General features: G+C 66.0%; 1 protein-coding gene across 2 annotated transcripts in view; it reads right to left on the reverse strand.

Annotated features, from left to right (window-relative positions):
* MEGF6 (multiple EGF like domains 6) overlaps positions 1-22,290 on the reverse strand; it is a 72,720-nt gene that overhangs the window by 12,958 nt on the left and 37,472 nt on the right. Inside the window, exons 1-10 of one of the 2 annotated variants that reach the window (XM_081145612.1) lie at positions 14,167-14,467; positions 10,412-10,534; positions 4,960-5,085; positions 4,122-4,244; positions 2,962-3,084; positions 2,547-2,684; positions 2,039-2,158; positions 1,608-1,730; positions 933-1,097; positions 437-568 (exon numbers count right to left, since the gene is read on the reverse strand). In XM_081145612.1, coding sequence (XP_081001738.1) covers positions 437-568; positions 933-1,097; positions 1,608-1,730; positions 2,039-2,158; positions 2,547-2,684; positions 2,962-3,084; positions 4,122-4,244; positions 4,960-5,085; positions 10,412-10,534; positions 14,167-14,335 — 1,342 coding nt within the window. In that variant the 5' untranslated portion in view covers positions 14,336-14,467. Of the gene's footprint in view, positions 1-436; positions 569-932; positions 1,098-1,607; positions 1,731-2,038; positions 2,159-2,546; positions 2,685-2,961; positions 3,085-4,121; positions 4,245-4,959; positions 5,086-10,411; positions 10,535-14,166; positions 14,468-22,290 lie in introns of those variants that run through there. The other variant, XM_081145611.1, reaches the window with a different exon arrangement.

The raw sequence follows: 22,290 nt of genomic DNA on the forward strand, positions 1-22,290 counted from the left end.
CCTCGGGAAGTCACTGAGGCCCCAAGACCGAACCTCCAGGCTGTCCCTGGTCTGGGGTTGTTGGCAGGGGAGTGGCACAGGCTCTGGACAGAGGAGGAAGAGCTCCAGCCACCAACGGGCTGCGTGGCCTGGGGAAGCTGCTGCTCCCACCGGGATTCCGCAGGCCTGCCCCCCCAGCTCCCCTTCAGCAGACAGCCTCCAGCATCCTGGACCCCCTGTCCACTGCGACGTCTGCCAGGGGCAGACGCCTGGCACAGAGCGGGCGGTCAGCAGACACTGAATGAATGAGTGAGTGAGTGAATGGAAGTGGGTGGACTGACGTGGACCTCTACCCAGGGCTAGCAGGACAGAGCAAACGGAATGGGCTGCCCGCAGGTCCTGGGCTCACAGGCCCGCTGCCACCACCCCGCCCCCTCGCCCCCGACAGCAGCCTCACTCTCATTGCAGATGAGCCCAGTCCAGCCCGCAGGACAGTCGCAGCCAGGCAGGCCCGGGAGGCAGGTCCCTCCATTCCTGCAGTCCTCACAGGTCAGGCTGCAGTCCGGGCCGAAGGCGTCGTCCAGGCAGACTGGGGGCAGAGGGCAGAGGGCAGAGGGGCCTCAGATCCTGCCCAGCGCCAGTGCACAGGGGCCAGAGAAGAGGGCACAGGGATGTCCATGCCCAGGATAGCCCCCCATGGGCAAGGTGGGATATGCGAGCAGATGCAGGGGCCTGGGAGGGCCCTGACCCGGGAGTGCAGGGCCCATCTAGCCCAGGCTCGGCTCCAGACTCACTGAGCAAGCTGAGCAGGTGGCTGGACCCCTCGGCAGTGGTCAAATGAGGCCATCGCAGGGGCCTTCCTCACACCCAGGACCGCAGGGTGGCTGAGGGGCACTGGCTGCCTCCCAGTGATCAGAAGCCCAGGGCAGGGCAGGGCAGGGCCCACTATTCACCGAACTTTTCCTCTAGTGTGTGCTCGCCCCGGGCCTCCGCCTCCTCGGCCCCCACGGAGTCGTCCTGGAAGAGGTGGGGCAGCGTGTCCTCCAGCAACGAGACGTGGGGCAGGGGCCGCGCGAAGGGCAGCCGGCCATCCAGGTCCACCACGGGCAGCTCCAGGGCTGCAGGGGACACAATGGCCCTTGAGCCCCTGTGCCCGCCTGTCCTTGGAACCACTTCCCTGCCCCTCGGTGCCCAGAGCTAGCTCAGGGCCTGAGCCCCGCCCCAGGGCCCCTACCCACAGCCCCCACACCCCTCTTCACCTTGGTCCTGGGGACTGCGGGTCCCAGCTGCTCTCCTAACCCTACTTCTCAGGACAGACAAGGCCCTGGGCCCTGAGGACCTGACCCCAGCTCTGGCCCAGCTCCCCCCTGGATGTAGGGACCCTGAGCATGGAGGCAGGGGTGGGGCGGGAGCAGCTCTCTGCCCCTCTGGACGCCGCCCTCAGTCCAGGGGACCATGTCCCTTCTGTCTCCTTGGCAGAGCAGAGGCGGGTCCACCCGAGCCCTAAGTGCCTCCCGCCCGGTGGACGCCTTTCTGAGCAGCCCCCTCCCGCCACTGCCCCTGGCCTGCCCTCCAGGGTGCACGGTGCTCCGGGAAGGGGGGTGTCCGTGTGACAGGCTCGGACTCACGGGTGCAGCCCCTGCGGTCGTCGTCCAGCCGGAAGCCGGCCTCGCAGGAGCACTGGAAGGAGCCGGCCAGGTTGGTGCAGTGGTGCTCACAGCCACCGTGGCCAGACGAGCACTCGTCCACATCTGCGGGCAAACCAGGCTGCCGGGGCTGTCCTCCGGGGGCTGCGTCTCAGGAGGCACCCACTGCCCCACCCTGCCCGCTGGCCTGAGGCCAGAGGTTATGCCTGCTGGGTGATGCCCAGCCACAGCCTCACCCACCCCTCCCCAGGCTCGGAATGACTGTGGAAGCCCTGCCCCGGGGCAGGGGGCTGGCCCTGCCTCATGTGAGGGACCAGTGACCACCAGCCGGGACCCCGCAGGCTGCCCCCTGCAGCCCTGAAGCAGAGCGCAGGCCCACCCCACGCTCTTACTCCAGGGCCCGCCCCGCTCACCCTCGCACCCACAGCCGTCGGGGCTGAGCTGGTAGCCGGCGTAGCAGCTGCACTCGTAGCCGCCTGGGCTGTTGGTGCAGACCTGCTGGCAGCATGGGGAGTGGGCGCAGTCGTCGACATCTGCGGGGACACATGGGAGCCCGCTGGCACCCAGGCCCCCAGCGGGCACACCCTTCCCACGCCTGCAGGCACCCCATGGGCGTTCCTGTCCTGCACCCACAGACACCCACAGGACAGACATCACAGCCACCGGGCCACCCCCTGTTGCGGGGGCCAGACGGTGGGCTGGGTGGGTGGGTGGGTGGGTGGGGAGTCCCTCTCGGGGGCAGGGTCTCCCAGGGGGGAGGGGACCCTCACACGCTGCAGCGTTTTGGGTGCTACTCCCAGGGACTGGAGGAGCCCACCCGTGGCCTGGCCCACAGGCCTGGGGCCGAGCGAGCTTCGGGTGTGACGGGAGGGGACTTCCATGTCAGTTTGGGGCGCGGGCATCCGGGGGCCCGGTTCGCACCGATGCAGGTCTTCTGGTCCTTGTCCAGCTCGTAGCCGCGGGGGCAGGTGCACAGGGGCCCCGCGCTGCTGTGGCTGCAGCCGTGGGAGCAGCCGCCGTTGTTGGCCTCGCAGCTGTTCACGATCTCCATGTCGATTCCTGAGAGGACACCCACCCCGGGGACCTGGGACGGGGTCTGGGTGACACCCCACCCCCACCACCGATCCCGGTCTGCCCTGACCAAGCAGCCAGCCGGGGACCCCCGGGTCCGCTCTGCTGGGAAACAGGCCGCATGGAGCCCCTGGGCAGGTTGGGCTCTGGACCCCCCCGCCCCACCCTCCCCCTGCCCCCCAGGGCCCACCCACATCCCCCACACCCAGCACTGTCCTTGACTGACAAGGAGGCTTGGCCAAAGCACTCCGCGGTGCCCACTCACGGTAGCACTGCCGACCATCGGCCCCCAGCTCGTAGCCTGCGTGGCACACACACTTAAAGGACCCTCGAGTGTTGAGGCATCCGTGGGAGCACTGGGCCAGCCCCGCGGCACATTCATCCACGTCTGGATGAGAGAGATGGGTGGGGGGCTCTGGGTGCTGGCCTGGGAGACATACCCCCAGGGGTGGTGCCTTCACGTGGAGGACACCTGCCACGGGTAGGGCTCAGGGTCCTTGTGCCAGGAGGGTGCCACCCCATGCCCTTTCCCGCCTTCCCATTCCGTGGCCCCAGGCCAGGCTGGCCCCTCAGCCTCTCCCGGGGCAGGGAGGGTGTGGTTGAAAGTCTGCACCCCGGGGCCCCACCGCCGAGCTCAGGCCCTGCCAGCTGCATGGGGTCAGTCTCTCAGCTGTGCCCTCCCCACTCTCACCAAGCCAGGGTCCGGCCCGGGAGGGGCCTGCACACTCCCGCCTCTGGGGCCAGCAGGAGAAAACGCCCACCTGCTGACTGCCCATCAGGACCAGAGCCCCAGGGTCCCCAGCCACTGCCTTGGTCACGCCCCATAATTCCTCAGGATGAAGGTGACACTCATCCCTGTCTCCCACTGAGCCCGCGACATTGACAGACGCCTGAACCCTCCTTCCCAGGGCTCCACCTGCTGCCCCTCCCCAAGGCTGCCCTGCAGGCGCGTGTCACAGGAAGGAGGGGGGACACCCGAAAGTCCAGGGAGGGGCAACTAACTGACCAACAAAGTGCAGCACCCCCGGGGGCCCCTGCAGCCTGGGGTGGGGCGCGTTCTAGAGAGGGGCACCCAGTGAAACCAAGACCGCAGGAGACCAGCGGGTGAGCCGCCACCCGGGTTCAGGCCGGGGCTTCCCCTTTTCCCTTCCTCTTCTAACTCTCTAAGGAGCAGGTCTCGCTTGGTGACACCAGAAATGTTTACACACAAAACACAGCCTGAGGTCGGACAATTGCTGCCCAAATGAGGCCCAGGTCGGAAGCAGCCCCTTGGGTGTGTTCCTGCCCCCCCTGCCCCCCCCACACTCTCGGCAGCCGAGAGGAGCCCGCCTATCACCCCAGGCCTGTCCTGCCCCCAGGCCGGCTGCAGGGGGACAGGCCCAATGGGACCTCGGGCGGGGCCGCCCCCCGGGGAGGGCGTCTCACCTTCACAGGCCTTGCGGTCCGCTGCCAGGCGGTACCCCGTGTGGCACTCGCAGTGGGCAAGGCCCCGGAGCACCTGGCACGTGTGCATGCAGCCGCCGTTCCGATTTGCACACGGGTTTCTGCCTGTGGTCACCGCCAGGAGGAACAGGGGCAAAAGGAAAGGATTAGGATGGGAGGTGTGGGTTAGGCCAGTGGGTGTCCCTCCTCCCACATCGATGTGGGGGGCCCCCTAGACACCCCCGAGAAGACAGCGTGCCTCCTCTCTTTGTTAAAACCAGCGTGCCCAGCAGCTCCCCAGTCCCGTGACCCTGCCACTCTGCACCCACTGCTGGCTTGGACCTCGGGCCCACCCACCCTCACTCCTGGCCCGGGACCCAAGGGGCACTGTCTCAGCACCTGCTCCAGCCTGCCTCCCATTTCCACATCTCAGAGGCACCCCTGAGCCCACTCCACCTTCTCCATCAGGGAAGCCCCCTGTTTCCTTGACAGGCAGCCCGAGACCCCAGGACTAGGTGCCAGATGGGGTGTGGCCTGTCTCCTCCACCCCAAAGGTGGGGCCTGGGACCCACATGCCTTGCTGAGCCCTGGGTGGGTCCAGAACCAAGCGCCACACAAGATGCCCCCATCCTAAGCTTCCTGCCCCCACAGACATTTGATCCCAGAGCGCATGGGAGCTGGGCAATGGCCTGTCCAGCCCAGAAGCCCAGCAGGGAGGTGTTTGCTGCTTCTGCCTGGGCTCAGACCGCAGGGCTCCTGGGCGGGTCTGTGGGTGCATGTGGGACAGGGGTCTGCGGGGGTTCCGGCTGTGCCCTGCCCTCCCCTGGGCTGGTGCACTCACGGACACAGCGCTTGCCGTCCTCCTGGAGCTGGAACTCGGGCCGGCACCGGCAGCGGTGCTGGGTCACCGTGAGCTGGACACAGTCGTGCTGGCAGCCACCGTTGCCCACGGAGCAGGAGTTGATGGCTGGGGACACAGAGAGGGGCCCAGATCAGCCCAGGAGGACAGCAAGACTGAGGGGCCCCGTGGAGCAGGTGGCGACACGCTAGCTCAGGAGCCCCTCCTCCACCCCAGAGTAGGGGCTTCAGGAGGGCAACACTGCTCCTATCTGGCCCCGGGCCCGTCTGGCCCTGCTTCTCGGCCCCCACACAGGGGACGCAGGACTGTAGTCTGACTCTGGGTCCTCTGACCCCAGCCTGCCCAAGCCCTGGGCGTAGAGACACTGCAGGGCAGACAGCCTCTCAGGAGAAGCCCAGTGCCACCCAGCACCCCACTGAGAGCCAGGGTGTCCAGGGCTCAGAGGCAAAGCAGGCTGGGAGGCTCCCTGGAGGAGGTGGCAGGCCAGCAAGAGGTGGTGGAGGCCCAGACATTCCACTATCTTGGTCGTCAGGTCAGGACAAAGAGGCAGGTATGGGTTGCCGTGGACAGCTGCTGTGGCCACAGGCCTAGCCCCTGGTGCCTGATCCCTGCACACCTCTGCCCATCCAGACTGGGCCCCACACAAAACCTGAGCTCACACAGCCTCCACTCCTCCAGCGGCTGTGGGGACAGCACTAGGTAAGGCCACAGAGCCAGGGACCCAAGTCCCAGCCCCGGGACCACAGCGGTCAGGCCTTCACTCTCGGGTTCCTACAGGGTATGGCTCCACCGGGTCAGATGGCCGAGCAGAGCCTGTATACTAGGTGGCCGGGCTGGGCTGTGCCTGGGAGGAGGTGCTGGGTGAGGCTGGGTGCCCAGGGTGGGCACCGAGCCTCTGGCAGCTCGGTCAAGGCTCTGGCAGTGGCCTCGTGGTTAGGGAGGGCGTTGGCCCAGAACGCGAGCAAAACCACAAGAATGCGCTATTGTGTCCCAGCAGGCGGGACCTGAAGCAGACCTGAGTCCTGTCACTGAAACCTGGGGGCCATGGGAGGCAGGGCCGAACCCCGAGGTGCCCCCTGTGAGTCTGGGAGCCAGGAGCACGCACCTGGCACCCTGGGGGGCGGAGCTCTGCGGCCAGGGGAGCTGGGTGCCGTGCGGTGTGCTCTGCACCCGCGGAGCACGTGAGTGGCCTCGGGGCTTGGAGGAGGCGGCAGCCACGCTGTCGGCCAGAAGCAAAGCTTCCTTCAAAGCTAGCGTGTTTGAAAAAAGCCAAACACAACACTCAGGATCCTGCCGTTTCTCCACGTGGGGTGTGTGGGTGGGGAGCCTGCACTGAGGCTCCCCTCCTGGGGCCAAGCCAGCCCCGGGGGGAGAGGAGGGCACCCAGGGGTACCTCCTGCCCATACCTGGCCTGGCACATGTGGGGGGAGCAGCAGCGGAGACTCGAGGCCTGGGCAGAGCAAGGCAAGCAGGGCAGCCACCACCTCACGTTCCTGTCACCCCTGAGCCTCCTTTCCACCCACTTACCCCCCAACTCTGCCCTGACCCCTCAAGACCCAACTGCCTCACCTGAGCCAGCTCTGCTTAAGCCCCTCCCTCACCCCGGAGGCTTCTGAGTGTGGCCTGAGCCAGCCCCACTCCTGGGACTCTGTCTGTGTTCACAGCACCAGCCCCGCTCAGGACTCGTAATAGGAACCAGAGCTCGTCCCTGGCAGGGCAGGCAGGCTCACGGAGACGGGCGCCGGGAGCCTAGGGCAAGGGGCCAGCGGTGGCAGGGCTGGAGAGGAGCCCCCGCAGACGGACAGTGCCCCGGGAGGAGCCCAGAAGCAGCGGGCACTGAGCCCAGCAGGGGAGGAATAACAGGCAGGTGGGTGCAGGTGGCGGGGTCCAGGCTCCCCGCGCAGCCTCTTGGGCCTGCCTGTCCCCATCCTGCTCCCCATTCTGACATTCCAGAGACTCCCAGGCTGCGCGCAGGAGGCAGCCCAGCCTAGTGCCACTTGTACGGCCTGTGCCGGGAGCCCAGGAAGCTGAGCCAGGGATGTTTTTCTCAGGCGCTGGGCTGCACAGCTCAGGGAAGGGCCAGCCCCTATGTGACCAGTGTCCAGAGCTGGAGGTGACATTTCCAAGCCCTTTGAGTCACCCATGTCCCAGTGACCCCTGCCTGGACATTCCTGCCAATTAAGACCACACTCAGACCTGAAGCAAAGCTGAGAGCCCATTGGAAGGCGGGAGGTGCCCTGGCCGGTGTGGCTCAGTTGGATGAGCATTGTTCAGTGCACTGAAAGGTCACCGGTTCAATTCCCGGTCAGGACACATGCCCAGGTTGCAGGTTAAGTCCCGGTCAGGGTTGTGTATGGGATGCAACCAATCACTGTTTCTCTCTCACATCAATGTTCCTCTCTCCCCCTCTTTTTCTCTCTCTAAAATCAACAAAAATATATATATTTTTAAAAAGAAGATGGGAGGTGAGGGGGCTCCACCACCCCTAATAGGCTGAATGCTTATATCCCCCTAAAATTCAACCCCCAATGTGACTGTATTTGGAGGTAGGCTTTTCATGGAGGTAATTAAGGTTAAATGAGGTCATAACGGCAGGGCCCTGATCCAACAGGATTTGTGTCCTTATAAGAGGAGATGGGATCTCTCTCTGTCTTCCTCTCTCTGCCATATGAGGACACAGCAAGGAGGCAGCCAGGAAGCCAGCTCTCACTAGGACTGAATTGGAACTTCCAGCCTCCAGAATGGTGAGAAAATTAACGTCTGTTGTTTAAGACCCCCAGTCTGTGGTATTTGTTACAGCCTCCTGAGCTGACTGATACACCCTCATTCCCTAGTTTGCAAATTCCAGGACACGGGGCTTGGGCCAGGGGATTGCAGGGTCTAATAGAGCTGGGCAGCAACTCTGCCTCCTGCCAGCAGGGGCCGCCCTACTCAGGAGCCTCAGGTAGGAGGCCGGGAGATCAGCAAGGGAACAGGACCTCACCTGAGCAAGAACTGGACATCTAGAAGACAAGTGTCCTATAAAGTGGGGGGCTCACTCTGCCTCTGCCAGCGGTTCTCCGTGTTTGGAGGTGCTAGTGGCAGCACCTGAGGCCTGAACACAGATTCAGGCTGAAGCCCAGGGTCAGGTGCACTTGAGTGGCATGGAAGAAATGGCAGGTGGGGGCTGTGGGTGCGGCTCCGCTGGCAAGGCCCTGGCCCCCAGGCCTGGCACATGGGCCAGCCCGAGCTGGTCAGCTAAGGGGCTGTGCTGTGGCAGGCTGGAGGGTGGGGGACAGGCCTGTCAACTGCGGGTCCAGCCTTCCACTCCAGGCTCCCACCAGCTGGCAGGTTCAGGGCTGGCTTCATAGGTTCTGTAATTCCTGACCTCAGACTGGCTTGGTTTCTAATCCCAAGAGCCTCACCCCCCATGTGGTCAGCGGCTATCCATAGCCCTTCCCTCTAGGAAGCCCTCTCTGGGGCCAGGGCTGGACAGCAGGACAGGAAGGGGCGGCCTGCCGGCTCGGCCAGGAAGAGAAAAATCAACCTGGTCTCTGCCCACCCCTCTTTCACCCCGGGCAGCTCAGGTGTCACCTCATGCTCAGCCTTGTGTGTCCTGCCCTGTCCCCCACCACTGGATGGGGCCTCGGCATTACACGGGGACATAATTCACTTGTAGCCGTGCACACGTCCACCGTGCCACATTCCAGGGACATGAGCGTGGGTGGCACCAGCCCCAACATCACAGACTGCACGCTGCCAACGGGCCCTGCTCCTCGGTCCCTGAGAGACAGCACCAGAGGCAGGCCCTTTGGAGGCCACAAGGCCGAGGGCCACCCTTCCCGAAGCCAGCAGCACGAGGCACTCAGAGAGGCCACAACGGGTCCCTCCAAAGTTCCAAATGGCACTCTCCCTTTTCATGACGCCTACTCATCACGCCCTGTCAGTGTCTCCAGGAAGGCCACCGTCAGCGCAGATGGGGAGAAGAGGGAGACCGGAGGGTGTATCCCAGCCCCAGGCCCCTCGCCGGGCAGCCACGGGAGGGAGGGGCCTGTGGGTGTCCACCAGGCCCAGCCCCCGTGGATGCCCTGCTCCAAGGAGAGCCTGCCCCGAGGAAGGGTGTGGGAGACCTGGGGCCCCGAGGACAGAGCCCGTGGTGGTGGGCTCCCCGAAGCCCCTTCCCGCCCCAGTGGGCAGCAGCTGGGGCCGCACCCCCCCCCCCCGCCCTGTCATTTTGTCTGAAGCACACCACAGCATTCCTGCATCTGTTTCCACTTTCCGACCCAGAGAAACTTTATGGGGCAGCTGCCTCGCTCCCCCAGCAGCAGCCTGGACATGTGAGTGTGTGCTGGGGGGGCCCCCCAGGGCTGGCAGGCTGCCTGCCACATAGCAGCCAGGCCTGCAGGAAGGAGGCCCTCGGAGCCCGCCGCAGCACTCCGGGTCTCCCAGGTGGAAAGAAGGGGCATCCCGCCCCCAGCCCCCCAGAGAATGACCCCCATGGGGCCTCGAAGGCAGTAGCCAGCAGGGAGGGGTCAGCCCTGTGCCACAGCACTTATGTCCAGAGCCAGCGGGGAGAGGGAGGGGGGGATGGGCCCTGACTGCTCCTGGCCTCCAGCCCCTCCACCCCCTACCTCCGAGGGTGCCTGGTGCTCTCTCTCCCCTTTTCACCCCTTCTCTCCCTTATAACCCTCCCGAACCACCAGGGGCCACAGTCTGAGGCACAGCACCTCCATCGGGCCCGTTGCCCGTGGCACAAAGAGCCAGCAGAGGAACCGAGGGTCAGGATCCCACTGCTCAGTCGTCTCCCCCTGCCATCTCCCATCCCCCAGGCTCCTGGGGGCCCAGGCAGCCCAGCTCTGCAGACCCAGAGTGACCTCACACTGCCCTGCCCCAGGCCAGCCTTCCCACTGCCCAGAGGGCATCTGAGTCTCCCTCGAGTTTGGGGGGAGCATAGTCAGCCTTGATCCCCGCTGACTGGCGACTGTGGCTTTCACTGCAGACGACTCTGCATAGGACGGCAGCCCAGGGCTCCTCCCCACGTCACGAGAGCCATGCCCCCATCCATGGGAGATTACCTGGGCATCCCAACCCGACTCAGGTATGGCTACAGATAGGGAACGGGGGGGGGGGGGGTGTGCAGGGTCACAGAGTACAGCCTGGGCATGGGGGAGCTGGGCCCTCAGACCTGTTCTTTCACCTGCCTGAGCCTCAGCTCTCTCCTGGGAGTGGGGCTGGAAGGCCTATGACAGCCCGGCCAGGGGCCCCGCGGCCTCCCACACGCGGCTGGACGGGCCATTGTAACAGCACGTCGCTGAGCCTGGCCCCGTTGGGCCTCTCAGCCCAGGAGCGCGGGGACTCTGGCCCTGTCCCAGACCTGGGCATACCCAAGGGTGTGGGGGACAGCCAAGGCCAGGGGCCCGGGCAGAGAGGTGGCCCAGGCCCAGGAGGCGCTTACCCAGGCAGGTCCTGCCATCCACGTGGAGCCGGAAGCCGGGTCTGCACTCGCACAGGTAGGAGCCCGGCGTGTTCACACACCTGTGATGGCAGCCGCCGTTGCGCAGCTGGCACTCGTCCACATCTGAGTGGGGACATGGGGTCCAGGGTTAACAGCCAGTACCCACCAGGCTGCCCACCCACGCTGCACTGGCCCTGGGGTCCCCAGACCAGGCCCCCTCACTGAGGACACCGCATCAGGCCCAGGTGCCAGGACCCGATCCCGAAACCCTCCTTCTGTGCAACGAGCCACGAGCCCGCACTTGCCAGGCAAGGAGGAGGGAGGGTGGGGCCCGAGCCCCGCGCCTGGCAGGAAGAGCAGGACCCCAACCTGTGGGGTCAGCCAGAAGGTGGCTGTAGAGGGGAGCAGCGGGGGTGGAAAGACCCTCCCCAGGGCTGGGGGCCCAGGGGCCGCACCTGTCCCCTTTCTGCAGGAATGCAGAGGTGTGGAGAAGGTTCCACTGGCCTCGCCTCACCCTCCCTCCAAGCCCACTCCTGCCAAGCTGGGCCCCAGGGGAGGCCAGGCAGCAACAGAGGCAGAAGGAAGGGGGGAGGCACCAGGCTGCCCAGGCACCGGGGGTGAGGCTGAACCCTGGAGGGACCCTCCTGCCAGGGAGACACGGAGAGAGGGAGGAGCGAGGCCTCTGCTCAGAGGCCCTGGAGTGAGGGCCACCTGCTCCCCAGGCACCAGAGCGGGAGGGCTGCCAGGGGGCACCGTCGCAGGGGGACAGGCACACGGATGCTCCTCACTCGTGAGGGTCTACTGACCAAGAGTCTGGGGCAATCAGGTGACCAGCCTGGGCACCCCGGTGGGACAGCAGAGGCCCCGACCACGGACCAAGACTCACAGGGAAGCCACGTCAGCTGCGTGGCTCCACCGGGAGAAGCACTGACTTCGGGGGCAAGTGCTCAGCTGTGTGGAAACCCGGGCTGATGGACAACTCGCTCCCAGAGGCTGCAGAGCTGAGGTTCCCCCTAATTCTGCCCCATGACCCCCGGGTCCAAGCCATCCGCCCTCCATTACCGCCCCAGGAAATGCTGCCCGGGGATCCCGTCCCCAAGCCTCCCGCCAGGCCGCGCCTCCCACGAGGAAAGCCTGCCCCCGGCCCGCGCTCTGAGAACATGCCTGGGGCTCCCCCAGTGACTCTGCTGGGACCTCCAGGACCCTCTCCATGCACAAACCATGTCCACCCTGGGGAGACCGCCTCAGAGGAGAGGCAGGTGAGGCCCGCAGCCGCTCCGCCTGCACCAAGGGACCTGCAGATGTCCTCGGGACAAAGCCAGGATGTTCAGAGGAAGGAGCAGGAAGGCAAAATGTTAACAGCCCCCAAAAGAGCCCTAGAGAGGCTCGGGGGACAAGAAGCCAGAGCATGGCAGGCGGCCTCAGGGCCCAGGGCTCTCTGTGGGAAAGTCAGCTGGGAGCAGCGGGCAGAAGGGCTGACCCATAGCCGCTGGGCAGGGCAGGGCAGGGCAGGGCAGGGCAGGGGTAGCACTGGGCGCACAGGGGGTGCTCAGGAAGCTTTGGGGAAAGAGGAGCCTTGATGTCATCTGAAGGGTGGACAGGCAGGTGGATCGGGGAGAGGGCACCGATGTGCCCCAGATGTGACCCCAGAGGCAGGCACAGAGCCATTAGGCTGGTGGGAAGGTGGCGACTTCATGTTCACCCTGAGCTCACTCCAGACACTCAGCCAACGAGAGGCTGACCTGGGTGGCATTACACTTGTCCCGGAACGGAGACCCTCCTGTGCCCTGAGGACGCCTGGGGGGCTGAGCCTGCCCTGGGGGCCGTGTCTGCAAGCAGCTCCAGGGCAGGTCTGCACGGCCCGTCCAGGAGGCACAGGGAGCCCAGGAGGAGCAGCTGCCCGTCGGGCCAGCCCAGCAGCCCCACAGGCTGCAAGGACACCAAACAACAGTCTGGGAAGAAGCAGGTGGGAGATGCGGGGACAGGGGACAGCCCTTCAGTCCCTAGGAGCCGGCCTCCCTCTGTGCTCACACCTACTGCCCAGGGACAGCTCTCCCAGCGCTCCAGCTGCTTAGAGGCAAGTTTAGGCTCTAGTAGCCCACCCTCACACCCGGCCTGTCAGAAATCCCACCCCGGCCAGGGTTGGCCCAGGTAGGCCCCGGGCAAGGCCGCTCTGCCCTCCAGCCGCGGGCCCACCTTCACGCCCACCGCCACACCCCTGCTCCTGAAACCTGGGATGGCACCTGGGCGGCAGCCATGGAGCTGGCAGCAGCTGGGAGTCCTGAGCTAGGTGATTTTAAGGAACAGCTGGGCCAGAGCTCTGCGGGAAAGTCCCCTCTGTCCCCTTGCTGCCCTTGGCTGACAGGCATGACTGGGGACTTTGGCAGCCCCCAGACACGCTCTGCACACTGGAGCAGGGTGACATCACTGTGTGGCACTGGGCTGGTCCCCGGGGATCCCGTCTGGCCCTACAGTGTCTGCTGAGCTGGGGAACCGTGGTGCCTCGGGGAGCCCGTCACGAGGCTGCTGGGGGCCCATGGGGTCTCTCCCAACCGTCACCTAGTCACACCAGCTCTTGGGCCAGGAACACACAGCCAGGGTCAAGTCAGCTGCCCCGACAGGAACCACCCAAAATGAAGCCCGTTCCAAAGCCTCCTGTACTTACAGGAAAACGGAGGCCTCTGGGATCCTGCCAGAGCTCCACCCAGTGGTCATCAAGTCCTGCCACCCCCCCTAAATATGCCACAAGTTCTCACCCCCAGAGAGTGCACCCCACTATCCAGGGCCCATCCCCTTTTCCCTCCACAAGCCCAAGCAGGCCCCAAAGCAGGGCCTCCTGGCTCCCTAAGCCCAGCCTGCCCCACCCCAGAATTTGGATGCTACACAGTCTCGTGGCACTCAGTGCCACCCATGGGGTTGTGACAGCACTGGCCTTGCCTTGGGGACCTCGTGGGAACCAACCCTGTCCCCCAGCTGGCTGAGGGACAAAGCCTGGAGAGGCAGAAGTTTGCCACAGCTGAGGGCCTGCAGCTCAGAGACACTGTGTGCCTTCCGGTTTGGAGAGTGGCAGGGACTGGTCCAGGGGACAGCTGAGCAGGGCCGATGTCTCTAAAGAGACCAGGTGCACTGCACAGAGCTACACGAGGGACCTGGCGGGCCTGCTGCCCCAGGGATCCAGGTGAAGACTCTGGGAGCCCAGCACCACACCTGACTCCAATTCCTGGCTCCAAGCTCCCGGGAGCCTCCTGCAGGGCGGCTGGCCCGGCGTGGGTACCAGATCTGAACTGCAGGGAGAGGGCAGGGTGCACCCACTTCCCATAGGCAGCTGGAGTCCGCTCAGCTGACCCTGCAGCCCCCTGGGCTGACCGCACCCAAGGCTTGGGGTGGTGGAAGGGATAAAGAAGGGCACCTGCCACACCCACACACGACGCCCAAGGGGCCTAGGCTCTGAGGACCCTGGAAGGGGACACCCTGCTCTGGGACCCAGGGCCTCTCTCTTGAGCCCCAGGGCTACCAATGCCGGGCCCATGGGCAGAGGCCGGAGGATGCTTTCCTTCCCTCTGGCCGGGCGACCACCCTGCTGTCAGCAGCCCCGGCAACCAGCCCAGGAGGGGGCAGGAATGTCTGCCCGCCCCGTTCGGGCTGTCAGCACCCCGCGCAAACTTTAAAAAGAGGAAACAAAGGGCACGCAGGCGGTTCAGGGCCCCCGGGGGCACCGGGTCCACCGCCCCGCGCAGCGCCCAACCCGCACCCACCTGGTCTCGGCTCAGCGGCGCTCAGGGGGTAGCCGACCTGGCCCAGGTGGCACGGGTAACAGCCCCTCCAGAGGTAGCGGTAGTGCGTGCCCGCCACGCGCGCCAGGCCCCCCAGCAGCCCGAGGCACCAGAGCGCAGCCAGACGGCCGAGGCCCCGGGGCACCCCCATGGCGGATGGGCCGCTACGCTCAGCCGACCCGGCTCCGGTTCCGGCTCCCGGTCCGGCTCCCGGTCCGTGCGGCTCGGCTCCGGCTCCGGCTCCGGCTCCCGCTCCCGCAGGCACCAGGCGCGCAAGCAGCCGCCGCTCGCGCCCGGCCTCCCCGCCCCTCGCCTTTAAGTTCTCAGCTTTCCCTCCGCCCCCCGCAGGTAAAAGCCAAATCCCGGGAGCTGGGGGACCCGCCCCTTCCCGCCCTCGCCCCGCCCCGCCCCGCCCCGCCCCGCCCCGCCGCCCCCCGCAGCCGCGCTGGTCCCACCCCCCGCGCGCAGCGCGCCCCGCGCCCCGCGCATTCCTCCGCTGAGCCTCCCGCACCCGGAGGCAGCCCCGCGCACAACTCAGACGCGCGCGCAAACACAGCCCCCGCGTGTGCAAACGTGCGCAGGAGACGCGCACAGAACCCCCCCGACGGGCACCTCCAGGCCCATCGCACAGGCGCGCGCTCCCGACGCAGGCACGAGGCCACCCTAGCAAAGCCCGGCCTGAGCAGGGGTCATTCAGTCCCACCGCCTTCCCAGGCTTCCCAGGGCCGGGGGGGGGGGGGGGGGGGGGGGGGGGGGGGGGCTGCTGGGGGCCTCTGTCCCCAGCACCCAGCTCAGGGCAGGGCTGGGGGAGATGGGCCTCAGCTTCCTCAAAGGCACAGTGGGCAGGGGGCCAGGTTAGACCAGCTAAGGGGCCCACAGCCTGAAGCCATGACTTGAAAAAGAGAAACAGGATCAAGTGTGTCCCCTGCCCCCGTGCCTACTGGGTCCAGGGAGGAAGAAACCCGCCAATGAAAGAAGTGATCCGAGTGCGTGCGCAGGGCTGGCTCCTGGAGCACAGCGAGGCTCTCTAACAAGTCTGGGCAGGGGATCCCATCTTTTCTGCCCTGGAAGTCCTCAAGAGCCCCGAGTCCACGTGATGTCCCACCCCTGTGCCACCCTCAGCACCCAGCACCTCCAGGGCCCCAGGCTGTCCATCGCCTGCTCGCCTGGCCCCTCAGGCCTCCCTCCTTCCTTCCTGCCCTGCACCCCACCCCCCTCTCTGCCCCTCACAGACAGGCCCATAATCAACCCTCATTCTGCCCAGAAGGGAACCCAGAAGTAGGGTGCCCTGGACCCGCACTTCGCACATAGGGACCCAGGACGTTCTCTGGTGGTCCTTTTCCGGAGGAGAAATGACCTTCCCCAGGTCACCCAGGCCAAGGGGGCAGCCGAGGGGGCCAGGCCTGACTCACCCACACCCTTCCTCACTGGACCACCTCCTTTAGGCTTCTTGAGTACCTGGTGTCTCCCTGTGGGCAGGCACCCGGCCGGCTCCGAGTGGGTGGGGGCAGAGGACCTGCAGGAGGAGGGGTGCTGTGTAGGACACAGTTCCTCCCGCTCACCCACTGTCCCCGGCCAAGGCATCCCCGGACTGTGGGCCAGAACCCAGTGCTGGGACTCATCAGGCCTGGCCACCAAAGGGCCCTTGGTGCCATAGCTGGACCTGGGCAAAGGGTCCTAGGAGGTTCTGGCTTCAAATCTTGGCTCTTCCCTCCTCTGGGTGGCCTGGCCCTCAGGAGCCCCAGCTTCCACTGTGGCCGAGATGCCCATCTTCCTATGCACCGGGGTGGCCACTCAGAGTTCACGGTCTCTGCGAAACACCCCCAGCCGCTCACCCCCTGACCCAGCTGGGGCCGCCTCTGCTCCCCCACACCTGGCCCATCCCTCTACACTGACCCACTCATTCACTCATTCAAGCCTTTCATTCAGCAGTGACCAAGTGTGTCCACACCGGGCTGGACAGGTGATGTCTCCCCACCTAGTTGAGGGCTACGTTCAGGACCGGAGGTGCGGGCGGCTCTGGGCCCCCGTCCCCATTAGGAAGGGTGTGGGGACTCCAGCATGGCCGTGAGGGGCAGGAGCCCACAGAGTACGGAATGCCACGGCAGCCCAGACGGTGCCCACGGCGCCCCTTGATGGCGAGCGCATTGGCCGCGGCTGGAGGTCTGGAAGCAGTTTGGGAAATGCCTTCCGGATGCGGACACACAGGGAATGTCTGTGTCAGCAGCAGGGCTGTTCCCTTGCCCGCCGGGCGGCCCCGCCTTCCTCTTCCAGCTGGGGGGCCACAGGCTCTGCTGCCAGGACCCGGGCTGGGAGAGGGCCCATGTTGCCCCCAAATGCCAGGCCTCCATCCCACCACAGGCCCCTGACTGGAGCTCTGGGGTAGAGCTGCCATGTCCAGGGGCCAACTGGGGCCAGGAAGAGGAACTTGGCAGAGACGTGCCACCTCCCCCCCACACCATGGCTTCTGCCCTTGGTGCTCACAGACACCTCCTCCATGCAGGTGCAGGGATGTCTCCCTCCTCCCCCTCCCATTGAAGTTGGGTGGGTCACATGGCTTGTTTGGGGCAGGTTGGTGGGCCTTGAAGGAGGAGAAAGCAGTGCGGGTGCCATCTGGGAGCTTCAGGGGCAGGGCTGTAAGCAGGACAGGCTGCCCAGTGGCAGGAGAGGGGCCTGGAAGTGCTGGAAGGAAGTGTCAGTCTACCAGGCTTCTCTCCAGGCTGCTCTCGGGGCCCCAAGGCCTCTCAGCCCAAAGCCCTCCTTGCCACCTCTGGTCCCCAGGTGACAAACACCCTGCCTGGCAGTTTTCACCCTTGATGCCCAGAGTCCAGCCCAGAGCAGGGGTCAGTTTTTGGTCTGGGGTCACATGTGGCCTACCCTGCCTCCACGGAGACCAAGAAGACCAGCCTGCAGAGTGTCTCCCCAGCGCCTCGCCCGGGGCCGCCGCCTCGGACGCATTTCAGGAGCAGCGCGCGGGGGCCCGGCCTCCCGCTGTTCCGAGTCAGCCTCATGGTAAACCCATTACCCGCCTCAGCTCCTCACCAAGTCAAGGAAGGAAAATTAAAACCACGCCGTTTCCGAGAGCCCAGCTGCCACTCCTGCCTGCCGCTGCCCTGGCTGGGCCGGGCGGAAACAGGGGAGCCCCCCTCTTACACACACGGCCCCCCTGGGAGGGACAAAGGGGGCAGTCTCCGTGACACTCTCTTCCCTGGAGAAGACGGCTTGGGGCACCAGAGCCAGCCCCGCGCCAGAAAGCCCACGGCCTGGTCTGCCTGGGGAGGCACTGTCCCGAGCCAGACCCAGAGCCTGGCTGGAGGCCTCCGAACATGTGTGCACATGTGTAAGCACGTGACAAGGCCCCCTCCATGGCTCTCTGTCGCCCAGCCTCTTGTAGCCATGAAAAGGCTGGGGGAGGCTGGGTCCAGCTTAGAGAGCCCAAGCCCTGGAACACTGACACGGTCCCACCATGGACACGGCCACAGACACAGCCGCCAAGACCTGGCTCTCACTGGGGACATCTGAGCTGCCGGGCAGCAGTGACCACAGAAGGGGCTCACCCCCAGCCCCGGGGCTCACGCTGCACTCAGAGAAGAGGAGAGGGTGAAAGCTGAGCGATGGCAGACTTCCTGGAGGAGGTGGGCCTGAGCTGGCCTTTGGATGAGTAGAAGGAAGCAAGGACTGGCTTGTCAGAGGACATTTGGGGCCAGTGTGGGGTTGCTCATGCAGAGGCAGGAAAGGCCAGTGAGGACTGAATGCCAGGTGGGGCGTCTGGACGACACCATGTGCCTGGCCCTGGCCCTGGCCCTGGCCCTGGCCCTGGCCCACGGCAGGCACCCAACCCGACAGAAGGAACTAGTAAATCAAACCCCAGGCACACAACCAGGCTGCTCCCTGCAACCCACAGGGCCTGCTGGAGTCCTTGACCACCCTCCTGCCCCCTTCCAACCTGGAGGCCGGACCTGATCACAGGAAACTGGTCACAGGGGAGGTAACTGGCGTCAGCCGGACCCAGGGCCAGCCAGCACTTACGCTGCGTCCACGGTGCCCAAGCCTGGAGCCAGCAGGGCTGGCCATCCATGCCACCCACTGCACAGACTGAGCTCAGGGACAGCTGCCATCCACGTAAAATGCAGAGAGGCAATATCTAAGACCACAGGACCTCCCGGCTCTAACCCAACTCAGCCAGGTCCCTGCCAAGTGTCCAGCCCTCCCCGGAACCCAAGATGCACTGGGCCCCGTGGCCTTACTATCACAGGCATCTCCTTTCCTCCCGCTCTTCCTTCTGCAACTCCGTGCCCCACCCCACCTTCACCCCACCCCACCCCTCCCCAGAGCTGCTCTGGCCAGACCTTGGGAAGCGGGGAGCAATGAGGATCTGACAACAAAGTCCTGGGGTTTGGCCGAGCCGGGTGGGATCAGCAGCCCAGCGCCCGGCATGGTCAGGGGCAGGGAAGGGGTGAGAGGGTGGAAGCCGAGGCCCAGCCCAGACCCACTTCTCGGGGTCACGGGCGTGGCGGGGAAGGTGTGGCCGTCATTCAGGATGGGAGGGACAGAGATAAGATGCAGCCAAGAGACGGCAGCAGGAGAGTCCAGCGAGGAGGCCGGGCGCCCGGGGGAAGGCGCCAGGTCGGGCTCAGGGGTGGGGGCCGCCCGCGCTGACGCCCGCGTCTGGCTGCTCCGCCCACACCTTCGCCTGAAGCTCGGGGTTCGGCAACCGGCCACGGGCGCCCGGAATTTAGACGCCTGCAGGCTGGCTGGGTCTGAGGGGTCGGGGCAGGCTGTGGGCAGGCCCCTTGTCCTGTCACCGCTGGCTCTGAGCACGGACCTCGAAGGCTACTACTGCTGCTGCCTTGGCCGTAACCAAGGACGCACCTGCCAGGACCCGCTCACCAGAGGGACGGCTCCGCCTGAGGCAGGAAACGGAGGCTCTCCGCTCAGCGCCTCCGATGGGGGGCCCTTGCCGCAGACGCAGCGTCGGAAAAGTCGCTGTCCTGCCTGCACGGACTGTGGGGGACAGCCAGCCAGGGGATCTGGCCTGGGGAGGCCCAGAGTCTGACCCTCTTAGGAACAAGGCGGGGTTTGCCCCCGAGAGGCCCGAGTTCACGCTGGGCTCCACGGGCCCTTGACCAGCCTGCCCTGCCAGCCCTCCAGCCTCCGTCGGAGGCGGCTCCTAGCAGCTCCCCGGCCCCTCCCGCCAGCCCCAGCCCCGCGTTGCAGGACAGCACAGCTGGCCGGGGTCAGCCCTCGGCCCTCCTGACCCAGGGGAGCCCTGAGGCGTCCTTATCAGGACCTATCACTTCCCACATTCTTGCTTCCCCCTGGGGACGGTGAGACCCCGGCGGCTCCCTCCTCGCGGCCAGGCAGAGGGGGTGTGAGAGGAGCCCTGTCAGTCTCCCTCCCGGCTGGGCTGCTTTCCCGGAGGGGGACAGGACTGGGGAGACGGGGGCCACGTCAGTGGAGGCAGGCGGGGCAGGCCGGCGGCAGCGAGAGGCCGCCTGCTCCTGCGACCCTGAGCTCACACACCTCAGACAGGGTCTCTCACTCTGGAAACGGAGGTCCCAGGACAGGGGCAGTGCGCCCAGAGGCTCAGAGCAGTTGTCAAAGCCGGGCCGTGGGCTGGGGTCCGGGGACACCACTGCTGCCTCAAGGCCCCGAGCCCCCTCGAGCTGGGCTGAGAAGGCCTTCGCTGGGGGATGCCCCCCCCAGTCCAGCCGCCAGCTTCCTCTAGCCCCCGCTTATCTCCCAGAAGGAGGTGGTCAGCAGGGTCTCGCAGAATCCCACCCCTGGTGTGGGAAGGCAGGCCTGGACAGGGAGTCCCCCCCCAAGCCTGAGCCTCCCGCATGGAGAGAGGCCCCTGACTTTCTCCAGACGACAGCGTTTCTCCCTCGGAGGGGACTGGAAATCCATCCCCCGCCCACTCCAATGGCAGCGTTGTCCGCAGGCCAAACCACCCAGTCGGTGTGAGGACAGGCCCATCTCACAGACGGGCTTTCACAGGACAGAGGGTCCCATTGCAGACTGGGGAAGTGAGGGGAGGGGACAGGGGACCTTGGGGAGGTACCAGAACCTGTCAGGGTCCCCTAGCCTGATGGAGGCCCCGTTCCCCCTTGTGGGCTGGATGTAGGTCTCCCTTCCTGGGCCTGATTAGGGTCCTAGTGTCCCCCTCACCCTCAGGCCTGGACGTAGCCCCCAGCCCCTGGGCCTGGTCCCTGTGGACCTCGGTCAAGAGAATACAGTGAGGGTGGAGGTGAGAGCAGTACCCCAAGGCCCAGGCGGGGAGTGGGTCCCCCTCAGGATGCAGCCCCTCCCTGCATCCTGTGCTGGCCCAGGGCTGGGAGCCTGCTACAGGCGCTGGGCCGTGGGCCTCGGGCTTTCCCTTGAGTCCCCTAAGGGCCCTGAGGCAAGAACGTTATTAGTTCCACTTTCCAGAAGAAGAGACTGAGGTTCGGAGTCTCATCCAAGGGGCTCACTGACCCAGAGTCTGGCCCTAGAGCGGCTTCCCCAGAGGGGCCAACGTGGAAAGCTGGGAGGCCAGGACGAGCTTTGCAGTGGACCTGACTTTTCTCCCCAGGATCCCCCTTCTGTGACCCACAAGACTGAACCTGTCTCTGGCCTGGGGGCAGCTGGCACCCGGCTGAGCCACGCCCTGGTGGGGAGCAGCAGCCTGGCCTGGGAGACACTGTCGCTCCGGCCTCTGCTGCCCGGCAGAGCGAGCGAGTGAGCACACGGCTCCTGCTCCAGGACGGTCTCCCAGAACATGTCACACACACCGGCCTGGCGACGCTCCCGGAGCGCAGGCCCGGCGCCCTTGGCCAGGCCCCCTGCCAGCGCAGGGTTTACAGAGCCGACGCGTAGGTCCGTGCGGGTTCTGGGCTCACCCCGCCATCAACTCGGCGCACCGCCCTCCCACCGCCAGCCAGCAGCACCTTCTTCCCCGAGGTAACATCTTGATTTCCTTTTGGCTCTGCTCGCACATGGCCAGCAGCCGCCCTGCGAGCTCTGCTCGGTTTCGGGGGAGGCCAGCCTTGCAGGGAGACAGAAAACACTGCAGGCGCTTGGCTCTCAGCAGGGCCCTGCAGGCCACGCGGTGACTAGAGCCCCAGCCATTCCAAACATGCAGGGCCGGGGTCAGCCAGCTCCCAGGGGCCGGGGCTGGGACGGGCCAGGCTCGCAGCGGGATGCAGGCCTGAGGCCTTCCCTCCCGTCTGGTTCCCCCTGCCCCCGGGGTCATCTCAACCCCATCCCACCTTCAGCCAGCTCTGCTGGGTGGCGACAGCCTGGCCTGCCTGTCTCAGGGACCTCCTGGGTTAAGGGGCTCCAACGCCTGCTAAGGACACAGTCTAGGCCAGCTGCCCACCTGTGCCAGGGGCCGAGTTCGGGACCTGCAGACACGCTGCCGGCTCTGCCTGGCGCTGGGCTCAGCCAGCACTGGGAACCCAGGCACACATCAGAAGACCCCTGTAAGGCAGCCTAGCACACCCCCAGAGCCTGGCACAAGCCCTCATGGGAGAGCAGGGGTCCCAGACACCAACAACGGGTGGGGTGCGTACCCCACAGGTTCTGAGCAGGCTCTGGGGGCTGAAGAACAAAAGGGTGAGGGGATGGGAAGCCCGAGGCCCAGTCCCAAGCTGGGAGACCCCTGGGCGGGGGAGCCCCTGGCAGGAATCCAGATGCAGAAGTAAAGGCCTGCAGAGGCCAGGCCCCTGAGCTTGGGCAGTGTGCCTGAGGAAGGCGGGGTGCAGCCAGAATCCTCCTAGGGCACCTCAGGGGTGCCGGAGCCCAGGAGAACCTCGGAGGGAGAAGCTGTGTCATGGGCTGTCCTGTCTCACCTGTGGGCACCCTGGGCCAGGGTGAGGGGGCCTCACACTCACGGGGAGCCTGCCCCGGGCCTGGCACATCCTAGGCCCCTTGGGTCATTCCTTACTCCAGAGAGGTCACCTTACTTCAGAGGCACTGGCAGGAGACCGGGAGGGAGGGCTGGCCGCTGGAAGCCCCTCCTTACCAGGGATCTAGAGGGAGGCACTCCTCCCCTCCGCCCACCTCCCCTGTGCTAGTGCCCTGGGGTTGGGTACGGGCCTCAGCGGGCTCTGCCATCCCAATGGGCTT

This window comes from Miniopterus schreibersii (genome assembly GCF_964146895.1).
Source record: "Miniopterus schreibersii genome assembly, chromosome: 8".
Lineage (NCBI taxonomy): Eukaryota > Metazoa > Chordata > Mammalia > Chiroptera > Miniopteridae > Miniopterus > Miniopterus schreibersii.